This window comes from Anabrus simplex, chromosome 3 (genome assembly GCF_040414725.1).
Source record: "Anabrus simplex isolate iqAnaSimp1 chromosome 3, ASM4041472v1, whole genome shotgun sequence".
NCBI lineage: Eukaryota > Metazoa > Arthropoda > Insecta > Orthoptera > Tettigoniidae > Anabrus > Anabrus simplex.
The window spans coordinates 112,317,183-112,331,505 of NC_090267.1; the positions used below are offsets into that span (position 1 = coordinate 112,317,183).

General features: G+C 39.6%; 1 protein-coding gene across 8 annotated transcripts in view; it reads left to right on the top strand.

Moving 5' to 3' along the window:
* smash (smallish) overlaps positions 1-14,323 on the top strand; it is a 321,926-nt gene that overhangs the window by 234,833 nt on the left and 72,770 nt on the right. For 7 of the 8 annotated variants that reach the window (XM_067142672.2, XM_067142671.2, XM_067142675.2 and 4 more), the window contains 5 exons: positions 716-913; positions 2,230-2,372; positions 6,824-6,962; positions 10,712-12,319; positions 13,421-13,699. In XM_067142672.2, coding sequence (XP_066998773.2) covers positions 716-913; positions 2,230-2,372; positions 6,824-6,962; positions 10,712-12,319; positions 13,421-13,699 — 2,367 coding nt within the window. The remainder of the gene's footprint in view (positions 1-715; positions 914-2,229; positions 2,373-6,823; positions 6,963-10,711; positions 12,320-13,420; positions 13,700-14,323) is intronic. The other variant, XM_067142678.2, reaches the window with a different exon arrangement.

Below are 14,323 nucleotides of genomic sequence, written 5' to 3' on the forward strand. Positions count from 1 at the left end.
TACTTCAGGAGAGGTACATGGCCCCAGAGTTCACTTACAAGTTAGTCTAGTACATTAATTCCTGGCGCAAAGGCTGCTGGACATACGAGTTTACCACTCTAAACCCCGGTAGTACCGAGGTTACGAATAGTAGATGCCTTTACCGTCCACTCTTCCGAGGGTTTTAAGGTTCAGCTTTTAGCTCTGCAAATTCATTAATTTAATCTGGCTGAGGCAAAGAGGCTTCAGATTATTGATGCGTGTCCAACTGAGAAGCATAATTACGGACAATGTAGGAGAAACGTAGGTCTACGTTCTTAACAACACCCACTACCTCCCCTTTTAAAGGCTATACTGCTCAGCAAGAAATAGAATTTGTCAGTATTGATAGTTTGTAATATATTTTTATCAATTTGAGTGTCTTCGTGTTTTAAATGAATTATTCTATTTGTACCGAGCGAGTGGCTACGCGGTTTGGTTCACGTAGCTGTCATCTTATATTGGGGAGATAGTGGGTTCGAACCCCACTGTCGGCAGCCCCTGAAGATGGCTTTTCTGTGGTTTCCCATTTTCACACTTTCGCACTGTACCGTACCTTAATTAAGGCCACGGTCGCTTCCTTCCCACTCCTGGCCCTTTCCTAACCCATCGTCGCCATTAGACCTGTTGGCCCTGCCTGATTTATTACCATTTTAATCTTCATGTAAGTATTGCTAAATGTGACGTTTGTTTTCAGCTTTCTCAAGAAAACTTAGAATACATCCCTACACGAATGAAACAAGTGACTGCATCGAAACCAGCAGCCAACCCACTCCAGTTCGTTAAAGTGGGACCGTGTGGTCTGTACAGATCTGCTCAGGAACAACTAAAGAAGGTAGAAGAAGTTAAGAAGATGAAACAACAAGTAAAAGAAGAAGCAGAGGATTGGCAGTCGGTGAGTGTCCTCTCTCTGTTCTATAATTGTTTCTCCAATCATCTAACATTCAGTTCTTCGCAGGGCAGGGCTCGTTTCCTTTAAATGCATCACTTTATTATGTCCAGTAGCTTACCGGTATGTTGAGTAAAGGAGATAAGGCGTAGAGAATTCGAATTTGGTTTAAATGCATTATCTCAACTAACTATCGTGAATAATAAGACATGTTGCAATCTCAACATATTCCTAGTTTCGGGACAGTAATCGTTTCAGTTTCTAGCACTTGAACTCAAACTTAACATTAACAAAAGAACCTGCCTCACAAATTCAACAACGGTTTGAGAGGAAGAGGTTTTCTTATGTCCTCTGCTTCGTTAAAACACTTCACAAAAACGTAGATTTTTAAATTAGAAAATAGACTGGGTATATTGGCAGATCCTCAGGTCTTTAAAACAGTGAAAAAGAACTAAACGTAACATTGTTTTAATTTTTGGTGTGTGTGTGTGCGTGTGTGTGTGTGTGTGTGTGTGTGCGCGCGCGCGAATGGGTTCTGTACAATAGTTCATCGTGTGATATTGAATATCTGTGAGATCACCGGAAGTGTGATATTACTACATACTTAGAATGACGCTTTCACGAAATAAACTCAAAATTATACATTGTCTATCATACTTCTCTGAACACTGCTTTATCAGTTACAAGGCGTTTTTCCATCAGCCTATTTTTATATTTCAAGTTCTGCTGTGGATGGACCACAGTCTTGGCTAACAGTGATCTAACGAGCTAACTTGACTAGTAGGGGGAATGGCAGTCACCGGCTTCCCACCAGGCGGCCGCAGTTCGACAATGCATGTGGGATTTTTAAAATGAAAAGTCACGTCCCTGTGGTTTGGATTCCATATGAAAGTAGAGGTCGTATGGCTGTGATCTCGATATCAACAGTCACTTAAAAATGCACGCTTGCTTGTTTTACTTAGCTTTAACCTTGAATGAATGATCTGCATAGCAGCCTTCTCTTCAGAAAGTCATGGGTTCGATTCGCCAATTCATCATCAATGAAGGAGAGAAACCCTATCAACGTTGACTTCTGGGAGAAATTTCAATTAATTAATGGAAAGTTTACTATCAGCGATTGTCGAGGCGGCAATACGAGGGTCAGTTCGCCGTCTGAGAAACCGCCTTCATCCGCAGTAATGGACTACATCTGTTATGCCAAGCCCATTCATTGCTGGTCAATTTGTGTTATACATATTGTTGTGTATTACGCTTTCTTTGATTTTTGTTCTTGAAAATCTATATGAAAGCCCCTTATCTCTTTGTCTGTACGGTTGTTACAGAATTTGGACAACTGGAAGAGTAGTCGTCGAAAGCGTCAAGAACACATTATCGAACGAGTAGTAGAAGTTAAGAAGTTAGAATTAGAAGAATTTGATCGAAACCGCAGAAGGAGTAAGACCTTCAACGAAATGATGGAAGAGAGGTAAGATATTTAGCAATAATATTTCTGTTGTTGTTTCAAACTATATTTGTAAGGATACAAAGAAATCATATTATTTTCTATTACACATAAGTAAATTTGTTGCAACAGTAATTCGTGTTATTAATTAATTGTTAATTAATTGTTAATTATTAATTAAGTTCAATAGATAATAATGGAGTTACGTAAAATGGACAAGAAATCAGTTCATTATTTTTTTTTTTTTGAGTAACACCTTTACTTACTACTTAAGAATTATTATTTTCAGTATCCGATCACTTTTAAAAAATGTAAATGTACAGGGTGGGATTAAAGTTAAATTTCCCTAACAAATCACTGTCAATTTTCATACTAGTTCATTCGAGAAAATCGATAATGATCGTCAGTTACGGTCTGTCGTTTGAAATTCGGTGACTAAACGATGTGAATCGGCGTCTCCGAAGACCTTAAAAAGTAGTTAGTGGGACGTAAAACAAATAACATTAACATTATTATTATTACGATGTGAATTGTATATCGCGAAACAAGGTCTCCCTTTTTGAACAAACCTTATAAAGATGAGCTATGTAAGGTTTTAGATATTTGGGAAAAGTGACTTTCATCCTACCCTATACTTATGGCGATGCTTTATTCTTTAAATGCAGGTAATTTGACAACACTATTTTTATGACAATGATGAATACATTTATGTCCGACTCATTGCCTGAATGGTCAGGGTTGAGGCCTTCGGTTCAGAGGGTCCCGAGTTCGATTCCCGGCTGGGTCCGCCTCTGATTAATTCTTCTGGCCCGGGGACTGAGTATTTGTGTTTGTCCCAACACTTTCCTCCTCATATTCAGACAACACACTACACTACGAACCACCACAAAAACACGCAATAGTGATTACATCCCTCCATATAGGGTTGGCATCAGAAAGGGCATCCGGTCGTAAAACATGGCCTAATCCATATGTGCGACACAGTTCGCACCCGCGACCCCACAGGTGTGGGAAAATCGGTAGAAAAAGAAAAGAAGAAGATGAATAAATTTATATTTTTATTGTGTGTGCTTTCTCTTCTTTTTTTCCTCCCGAAGGGCGGGGCGGGCACCTAGAGCGTAACGCGCTCTCTCGGGCCGGGAGAGGTGAAGAAAAGAGTGAGGTGTAGTGGAGGAGAAAGATGGGAAAAACGAAGTAAATAAATTAAGGGAGATGCGAGGGAGGTTGTGTAGTTTAGACAAGAGTGCCAGGGTGAAGCTGAGGGTTGAGGAGTTGTAGGGCGGCGACGATATGACATAGTGAAGTTGTAAGGAGTCTGTAGAGATCTGTATGCGGAGATGTGTGGAAGAGGGAACAAATTGGGTTGTGGGGTGGACGAACGTGGTAACGAGGTTGATAGGCAGGATGAGCTGGCCGGGTGTGACGACGTGTAGCGGCGGGGTGATGTCTAGGGTAAGACTGAGGAGGGGAGCGAGAATGTTCCACTTTGTGATGGCGTCTGTAGATGTGCGCTCCACTGGAGATGAGGATGTAGGCCTACTGTTTCTTTCGTCGGTAGATGGAGGCGTACTAATGAGGTCGCACCAGAAGAGTTCATAATGCGGAATGCCCGCCGGGCTGGGACACCTTCTGCGTGGAGTTCATGTAGGACTTCGCGTTCAGTGATGGTGCTGGCAACGCCGCGAATGACGCAACTAAACATTGAGTGTTGAGACGATGGTGGCGGTGCGGCGGCTTCTGTAGTTGGAGCAGGTGCGTCGTCGATTTGTTGGCGATTGAAGTAGCGGGGCGTTCAGAGGTGGGTTGCGTAGGGAGGGATGAGGGATGGTGAAGGATAGGAGTATACGAGCGTAGTGACAGAATTGAAAAAGAAGGAGAGGGTGGAAGTAGTGGAGGTAGTGGGGGTGGTGAAGGTGGTCATGACGGAAGTGGAGGGTATATCGGGCAGGCTGACTTCCAAGTGCTGGTGTCGGCCGCTTGCTTTATTGGTATCGGCTGGGAGCTGGGAGCTGGTAGTAAAGCTGATGTGCCACCCGGCCGATCAAAAAATACGAGAGTCTCGAGTTCGGAGACGTCCAATACAGTGAGGTCGATCTCGACTTGTGCGATGTGGATTGAACAGCCTTTCTCTTCTAATGTCGAGGTATTTGGATGTGAGTCCATTGCCTAAATTAGCTGAGTGGCTGAGATGGTGGAGCGCTGGTTTTCTGAATCCAAATTCATGGGCTCGATCTTGGCTCAGTCCGGTGGCATTTCAAGGTACTCAAATACACCAGCCGCGTGTCGGTATATTTACTGGCACGTAAAAGAACTCCTGTGGTACTAAATTACCGTAAAACCTATAACATTAATATTTTACATTTCTTGTGTTCTTCATCAGTATTTGCCAACGGCCGTAGCCGTGTTGAAACACCGGATCCCGTGAGATCTCCGAAGTTAAACAACATTGGGCGTGGTCAGGAGTTGGATGGGTTGCCACGCGCTGTTGGTGGGGGTAAGGGAATGGAGGAGCGGAAAGGAACTGGCCACCCTACCGTGCGTAAACTCCGGCTCAGGAACACCTCTGCGGAGGTTCGGACCTGCCTCCGGGCAGAATAACCCTTACCTTACCTCATCAGTATTTAAAAAGATACTGTCTACAGGTTATTTATTTTCAAACTGTCTTGACTTTAGTTTATTTATAAGAAGAACTGTCGAGATAACATGTAAGTGTATGTTCAGAATTTACCGCGCAAAGTAGTTCAGTCGGTAGAACACTAACCTTCTGAGCTGAAGTTGGCAGGTTCGATCCCGGATCAGTCCGATGGTATTTGAAAGTGGCCAAATACGTCCTTCTCGTGTGAGTTGTTTTAATGGCACGTAAAACCTACGACATTTTTATTTTAAATTTCTTGAATTCTACAGTAACTTCTATAAAATGTTATTGTCGGGGAATTTCAAACAGCTTTTGCATTTAAAAAAAGTTTCCTTACTATTTTAGTCTATATAAGAAAGACTTTCGATATATCATGCAGTTGTATTTTGAAAATTTGCTGAGCTGCGTAGTTCAGAGCCGGCCCCGCGTCTAGGGGGTAGCGAAACCTCGTTTTCTATTCCAGGCCAACTCAAAGATTTTTACCTGGATCTGAGGGGTGGTTCTAGGTCTGCCCAGCCTACAGGATTACACATGAGGAGTTATCTGATTGATGATGAGATAGTCGCACTGACCACGCATCACCTCGTAATTTACAGGTCTTCGGGCTGTGCAACGATCGCTTTGTAGGGCAAGGCCCACCAGCGCTGTTGCACTATGGGGTCTGGATTTGGTTGAGTATTTTAGACGGCAGAGCTTTGGCCTTCTGAGCTCAAGTTGGTGGGTTTGATCTTCGATCCAAGCTCAGTCCGATGGTATTTGCTCAAATACGTCAACCTCGTGTCAGTAGATTCACTGGCACGTAAAAGAACTCCTGCAAGGCAAATATCCCGTACCTCGGCGTCCCTAAAATCTGTAAAAGCAGTTAGCAGGATGTAGAACCAAAAACATTATTATGTTCAAAATGTATAGCTACTTTTCCGTGACTTTTTCTCGAAGGTAAATTATAATAGTTATACCAATGCTTCAGCTACCGATTGCAAACCTTCTGAAGTGGTGCCATATTGGCGGCCTGACTACCAATTTCGATGTTCTGATTGTGCTGCTATCTAGCAGGTGCATATCCTTTGTTGTTCTCCATGCGGTAATTGAAATACGACCTTCCTGAGACAACCTCTTGAGGAGGATTTTCAAGATAGAATCCTGTGTCATAATTTCTTTCATCCTACCTTTTCCTATTGTGAGTTCGAACCCCACTGTCGGCAGCCCGGAAGATGGTTGTCCTTGGTTTCCTATTTACACACTAGAAAAATTCTAGGGTACCTTAATTCAGGCCACGGCCGCTTCCTTCCCACTGCTAGCACTTTCCTATCGCATCATCGCCATAAGACTTAGGTTATCTGTGTCGTTGCGACGTAAAGCAACTTGTAAACAAATCTTCCTATTGTACTTTTTCTCCAATTTCTTGATCTTATTAAATCAATTTTAAAATAACTGGGGAGGTATTACATAAAGATATTTTCTACAGAACCTTTTCAAGGCTTCCTTTTAGTGTTATAAATGAAAATCCTGTACGGTACTCTAGTAGGTCTATATAATTGAGATTATTTGAAAGCAATCTACTAATACTTACTTCACTTGAACAACTCAGGAAGGAAACTTATGCATTTGACTGAGTTATTGTTGCCAGAGAGAAAGGGCTAATCTCTCATTATTCATTTTCTCTGCTTGCTGGGTTTTGTTAACTACTGTTTGAAGAAATCCCTGTACATGTGATAAGACTTTATAAAATTGTAGTATATACAATATATTACCTGTCCCATACTTTTAACAGCTGTACTAAGAAGTTATCTTTTGTAATTCCAGTTATTTTTAAGAATGCGCTTGTCTTTTACATTTCTAGGAATTCACGAGGTCGAAAAGTGAGTCTAGTGATGTATAAAGAAGAAGATGCGAATGATTTAAGTGACCTTGGCATTGGAACCTCGAGTGGAAAAAGCAGCGTTTGTGGAGATTATGGAAATGATGACACTCAGAGCACAGTAAGAAATAAAACTTTTCAAAGTTAATAGTGCCATTAAAAGGTTAAGTTTGCAGCTGGTTGCCCTAATGTTTGGCCTCTTAAAATATGAATAATTTTGCTTGACTTACCAGACATATAAAGTAGGACCTATGAAGATGATCTCTTCATAGCTTTCTTGCTTAATTTTTCTCACTCCTTTTGTAACTGAAGCTGTATGCAAATTTCAGTTCTTTTAAAATTATTAAGTTTAAACAATAGTTTGATTTTGGTGGAATGCTACTATAAATCAATTTTGAATATCTTTATTACAGTTAGCAATAGTTTGGACAAAGGTGATCCTTGTTTGAAAAAAGATTACCTATAAATCTGGTGGCACAAATAGTACGCCTGGAAAAGACGAGATAAAAGCCTACCCAATATCAGAAATTGCAAGTTGCAAGAAGTATTCAATCATGAATCCTTTTGTTCTCTAACTTTAGAAATTGCCGAGATTGTGACTGTCAGACCCAAAATGTCACCATTAGTGGAAAAAGCTATCTATTTTCAATCTTAGGAAAATGAAATGACCTTTTTTTTAAATCAAACATATGACTCTAAATCAGTAGAAATATTAGAACATGATGTTCTTCTTACAGACTACAATATTGTTCGACTTGAAAGTTATGAGATAACAGTTTGTATGTGACATTTACATAGTAGTTTGTGCTGGATTTCTGGTTTATCTTCTTTAAACGTTAGTTTGTTGTCAAGTTATGACATAGTTTGTAATGGAAATGCTGTAATGTCCTGGCCATAGACAGCAGTGAAGACTACTCTGCTGTGTTTCTTTCAGTTTGTAACATCCCCATTCCTATCAGTGCTCCCATAGTATGGATCGAATAGCTTGAATAGTGCGTCAGGTACTAGTCATTATCAGAATATGTATGATCTAGAGGAATGAGAAGACAAAAAAGAAAAGTATCTAACTCCTGAGCTCCTCCCTGCCAAATTCAGAGACACGTTGTTCCCTTTTGCAAGTTAACTTCCCTAGATCGCACATCAGGCAGACATCCACTCACGACTCGCTTTGGGACAGATATTATGTTCAACTATCATTACTGGTAACCTTTTTACTATGACAAAAATGTATGAGACATGGAAGATTAGAAACTATTCCTACTCTCTTTGTTACAAAAGATCATTCAGTAAGATTAACATTAATAGTAGGAGGGTGCAGAAAATAATAAACGTAATCATAAATAATACTGTTGTTTTTCGTCATGAAATTGATTTGTACTGCACATAAGTTTGGTAATATTATCTTCTGCAACTTTTGTTATGTATCATGTATCAATGGGATCAGAATTAATAGAGGTATTTGAGAATTAATTTTCAAACCTTCCCCATAACTACCATTTCACCCAACATGAATAAAATTATTTATAGCCTATATTGTGGCACCTTTTCCCCAGACCTTAAATACCGATTTTCATTAAATTCTTTTCAGCTCTGTTTTCATGATGTGCATATATACATACAGATGGACAGACATTTAAAATTGCATTTCCCTGTTATTCTGGACATGACTGACACACAAATGCCAATTTTTAGAAGTTCTGAGCAAGGTACAGGCAAAACTGTTATTTTAAAATAAAGTTTTATAAAATCATCAAGTTGTTGTCTTTTGCTTGAGGGACTGTTCCTTTTTACTGTTCCCTAATCAGTCACTCTAGTTGTGTGATTTTAATGGACCATTATTTGCATCAGACATCAATTACTTTGAAAGTATTTATAAGCTGAAGTTTAAAAAAAAAAAAAAAAAAAACTCTTGTTGTTTAAAGGGGCCTAACATCTAGGTAATCTGCCAAAGAAAGGGGTGTTCTATTGCAGAATTCAGGCATGAATTGAATAGCTATGTGAACTAATATTTGAATTATTGCTGTACTTAATGATAATCTGCACAAATATGCAAAATTTACGGATATTTTTTTTACCTTGCACCTTTTTGTATGGAATATTCTACCAGTTTGCCATTAAGGTTTATATTTATCACTCAGTTATGTATAATTTTATATTTAAAATCTCTGTAGTGAAAATTTCAAATAAAATGAAAATTAGCAGCTTAAGGTAATATTTAATGCTTGAGCTTGCATTTATACAGCAAAAGTAAATTTTCCAGTCCCACACAGCGTAGTATATAAAACCTTCTGAGCTTGTGTTAATTACAACACTGAATAATCCCCAGCATCCTTCTCATGGCTTTTGAATGAATGGGAGATCGCATATGTTAGTAGTAATATACCTTTTTCTTGAAGTAATATGAAATATAGGTAGAACATCGATTATCCAAAACAACTGGGGACTAGGGGTGTTCGGATGGAATAAAATTGACTCTAAACACAAAACTGTATACGTTTTGTTTCACACATCTTACAAATAACCATACATAAAGTAATACATTAAAGTTAGCGTACACTTTAGGAAAAGAAATCCAACATTTTATTTTCTTCTGAGCTGAGACTTGTTTTCTTGCTGCTGAATCTCACAAACGTTTTAAAGACAGCAGTTGGACAGTATCACATTCTTCTTCTTGTTCTTACCACTTCATAGCCATCTGAAGGCAGTGAAAAGCTTCCTCACTGGATGGCAAGTACACTCACGAAGTTTGTAATGACATCACTTTTTTATTTTTATGGTTTTTTCCGGCTTCATGGCTAAATGGCGTGCTGGCCTTTGGTCACAGGGGTCCTGGGTTCGATTCCCGGCAGGTTCGGGAATTTTAACCATAATTGGTTAATTTTGCTGGCACGGGGGCTGGGTGTATGTGTTGTCTACATCATCATTTCATCCTCATCATGGCACGCAGGTCGCCCACGGGAGTCAATTGAAAAGACCTGCACCTGGCAAGCCGAACTTGTCCTCGGACACCCGGCACTAAAAGCCATACAACATTACATTTCACTGTTCTTTTTAATGTCTGATATTGTTGCATTTCCAACTCCATATTCCTTAGCTAAGCATGGTCCACTAGCACCATTCTTCAACTGCTCTATTATTTTAACTTTATCGGGAACACTAAGAACAATGCATTTATGTTTAGTCGCTTTTGGGAACCGCACAACAACTAGTGGAACTTCTACATGGCACACAAATTTGAATTTGCAGACTGCAACACGCTTGGTTAACCGATGTTTCCATTGATCAGTATTTGGATAATTGATGCTCTGCTGTATTCGTTCTTATGTTTGCCATTTTGTATTTTTATAATCTTGCTATCATTTTGTAGAATTAGTGTTAAATATTTTGAAATAGCATATTGTAGTTTAAATTTATGCTATTTTCTGATAAGTTTAACTTAATTTCTTTTATTTATAGCTAAAATTGTGTTAATTTGACTAACTAAATATTGCTTACTACTGTTCTACATATTCCAATATTTTGATTGACACTGCATATGCAACCTCTTAAAGACAAAGAGATTTAAAATTACAGAATTTTTGTTCTACTTATAATTTTTATTTGCACTTCTAAGAAAAAAATACAGTAATTGGATATTGTAATATTTAACATTTGTTGGTCAAATTAATGCAATTGGTATATGACATTTAATGTATTAATAGTGACCATTTTCATTTTAAGAATTAAATGTTTGTTTTTCTGTAAAGTTAATGCCTTATTAGTGATAGGATATTTGTAGCTTTTATTATTGTATGCCTAATGTTAGATGTTGAGTGATTATTTGTTGGTTTTATAGCTTTATAATGGAAATGATACCATTCATATTTTCAGAGTGATAGAGAAGAAACAGAGAAACACCAGTATGAACATCACAATGGCAGTCAAGGGAAGAATGGTGTGAATGGACATCGTGAGGACCGATCAGATTCAGTAACGACATCATCTCCAGAGCCCGAAGAGTACACTTACGAAAGAGCCATTCAGAGTTACGTTGATTTTACAGCAACAAGAGTCAAGTCAAAGGCAGCTGACAGGAAATCTCTGAGTAGTAGTCGAGAGGAGTTGGATGAAGTAAGTAAGTTGTCCAATGGCCACAGTGCTAAGAGCCCACCTCCACCTCCAGTAAAGCCAAGGCGAGAATCAAATCCAAAGATTGAGGGACGATTGACTGGGTTAGATCAGAGGAGGCGATCATCTGCGGACCTCAACAGCATTCCAGATAGCAGTAGGCTGTTTCCCTTGCCTAAAGTGGATGTCCTGAAGCGCAGGGAGCTCTTTGAAAAGGCTTCAGAAAGCAATGAAGTGACTCCAAAGATTTCAACTAGGAAGTCAGGTCTGAGTACCACTCAGACTATCAAAGAGAGATTATCTAATCTCGAGAAGCAAACAGAGACCTCCAGTAATCTACCCAAAAGCAATAATCGAATCTCTGCTACTGAAATCTCAAGTTCTCTTAAGGAGAGATTGTCAAGCCTACAGAAACAAAAATCAAATGATAACTTGTTGGAGAAGGATACTGTAAAAGATAACCATAGACTTTCCTGTAGTGATATCTCAACCTCACAATCAATTAGGACACGGCTGTCTCAATTGGAGAAACAGAAGTCCTCTGAGGATGAAAATGAACCAGTTTCTCCTAACAGGCAATCTGGAGATTTCTCCCATTCCATTAAGGAACGGTTGTCAAATCTTGATGCAGCTTGCCATAAAGAGAATGCTAAAAGAGTGACACCTGATAGAGATCCCAGTTTCAGCAACAAACTTGCAAATTTCCAAAATACTGAATCATTACCCCAAGGGGATGAACACACTGACAAAAACGAAAAAACTATTACTGCTGAATCTGAGCGATCAGTAAGCCCAGATGATGTTGAAATTTATCCCTCAAAGAGGCAACAGTTTCATCGTTCATTGGACAGTCTGGATGTTGAAAGTTCAAATGATGTTGTAAATGAAGCTTTTGAGAGGGTCCAAAGTTTAGAAGACCTCGATTGTTGTAATCGTGCAAGAAATTACCCTGCATCAGCATCGTCTACAGAGATGTTGGCATTCTCCTCCCAGAGTGGTGATACAGACCGAGAAGACAGTGGGATTCACACAGCAGATGTATCGTGTTCTGTCAGTCAAGCTGATGAACCAGTTGAGGATGGTGAGATAATAACTGCCATTACCAGCGTTGTGCCTCACTTTGAACTGGATAAGAATGGCCGTGACTCTTATCATCTGGAGGTTGAAATCGTAAGCCACAAGGCCCAGGGGAGTGGCATATCAGAGCAACTCTCTCCCATTCCACAGGAGGATTCAAGTGAGACTTGTACAATGGCATTTTGTCATATTGAAAATAATGTAAACAGCAGTAGCAGTGTACCTGAAGACAAGAATGTTCAGCATTCTATGGATAGTAATGATACAAGCACGCAGGCTGACAGTAGCTGTGATGTAAGTTCACAAATCCCTGATATTTCAGTGACTGTTGTGGGAAACTGTGACCCATCCCCAAGTATCCTGGTGCATGAGGGTTCCGATACTCCTTCCTTGGTGTCAAGTAAATGTTGTGATGTTGATGTTGGTGGTGGTGCTGAATGTATAACGGAGCAGACCTCTGCATCACCTCTTGGAGCAGAAGAAGACTGCAGCTCACATGTGACTAATCAAAGCACTGTGCCTGTAATTGGTGAGGAAACTAACAAATTGTGTTTGTTTGTGGAGGATGGTGTTGTTGGTTGTGAATGCTTGACTCCGAGTAGTGGTGATGGTGATAAAGATTTTCTTTCTGAGGAAGATATAACTACTTCTATTGTACAGAGTTCAGAAATTTCATCATGTTCTTGTACATCAATTGTGATGTCTCCTGTTCAGAGTGTTCTTTGTTCTCCTGACAGTCCTCTCAAATTTCTTGCAGAAGATTCAGAAAATATTCAGTCCAGTTCCACTTCTTCTTCCTCAGCCACTAATGAGATTTCTCCTATAAACTCTCTCGTTTCATCAGATTCAATTGCACCACTATCTAGTTGTGAGATTCCTGAATTTTTTACCAACTTGTGCTCTGTTGAACCCCTATCTTCTCCAAATGGCTCTGTCTACACTCACGAAAAAGTTTTGGAGTCTTCTGCTGAAGTTTCGTCAAAACCAGATGAAGAAATTTCAGAAACCTTTACTGATTTCCATTCTCCTAAAACAGAAAACCTGATCAGTTGTCCTCAGAACCAAGAGTCATCTGAAGATGTAGAAGCAGTACGTGACAATACTAATTGCATGATTGAGTTGGTGGTTGAAGCTCATCCCGCTGTTTCTCCTGTAAATTCCTTGGTGGAAGTGAAGTCCACAGCAACTGGATCACTTCCTTCTACTAATAGCATTATTAGCACTCCTGATATTTCTCCAGCCACCGAGACAGTGTTGGATTTGGTGAAAACAGAAATCAATGCATCAGATAATTCTAACTCTGTGATGGTGGTGGTGGATAAACCTAGTAATAGTGATTGTGCTCAAAATCAGTCGGATGAGTCTCAAAGTTATTCTGAACTCATTATTCCTGAGGTGGTGGATTCTCTCACTGTTGGGGGTGATGCTGAGAAGCCAGCGTCCTCTCTGGAAGAGGGAGTGTTTGCTGCTAACATTTGTCCAACTAGTGACGAGGAACAGCTTGGGGAAGAAGTGGTGGAGGTTTGCTTGCGCGTAAAGATACCCGATGTTGCTTTGGCAGAAAAGAGGAAGACAGTGGTGGAAGTGTGTGAGAAGGTGGATATCACACAAATACCCGGAGGCTTAAAGTCTCCTCCTCCTACGCCTTTCATCTTGGTGCCTTCATGTGTTCAGGTTAGAAAAAGTTGTGTGGTGCATTGCATGCATGTATTCAGAGTGTATCAATAACAGTGGTATTAAGCGTATTGATGATATTGCTTTTACCCAGTAGTACTTCATGTTGTATAGAAAATCATAATAAAATGTTATGAATGCAGATGTTTACATGACAGGAATTCTGTGTTGTAGTAGGAATAGAGAATGCATGTTCAATTGTGTGTCTCGATAGAAAAAATATTCTTGCTTATTTCTACTAGTTATTCTTGCAAAGCTGCCATGCTATATGCTCATGGATAAATCCATTCCTTGAACTGGGAGCACTTGTCCTCAGAAACTTACTCAGCAACTTTGGAGGACTGTTTTGAACTCTGAATAATGTTTAACATTTTTTTTTTTTAACTCTGTTCCTAATCATTTACTCACCTAAAGTGAAGCATGTGATTTTCTACTTTATTTATTTGTGTTTGAGATATTCAGTATCTTTATTGCAGCTAATGGCCGTACAGTCAGTTACCTACATACATACATCATCATTATAGATCATTATGCCTTTCAGTGTTCAGTCTTCAAGCCTCTGTGAATTTACTAAACATTGCCACAATCTTCTGTTTGCAGCTAGTGCTGTGGCCTCATTTAATT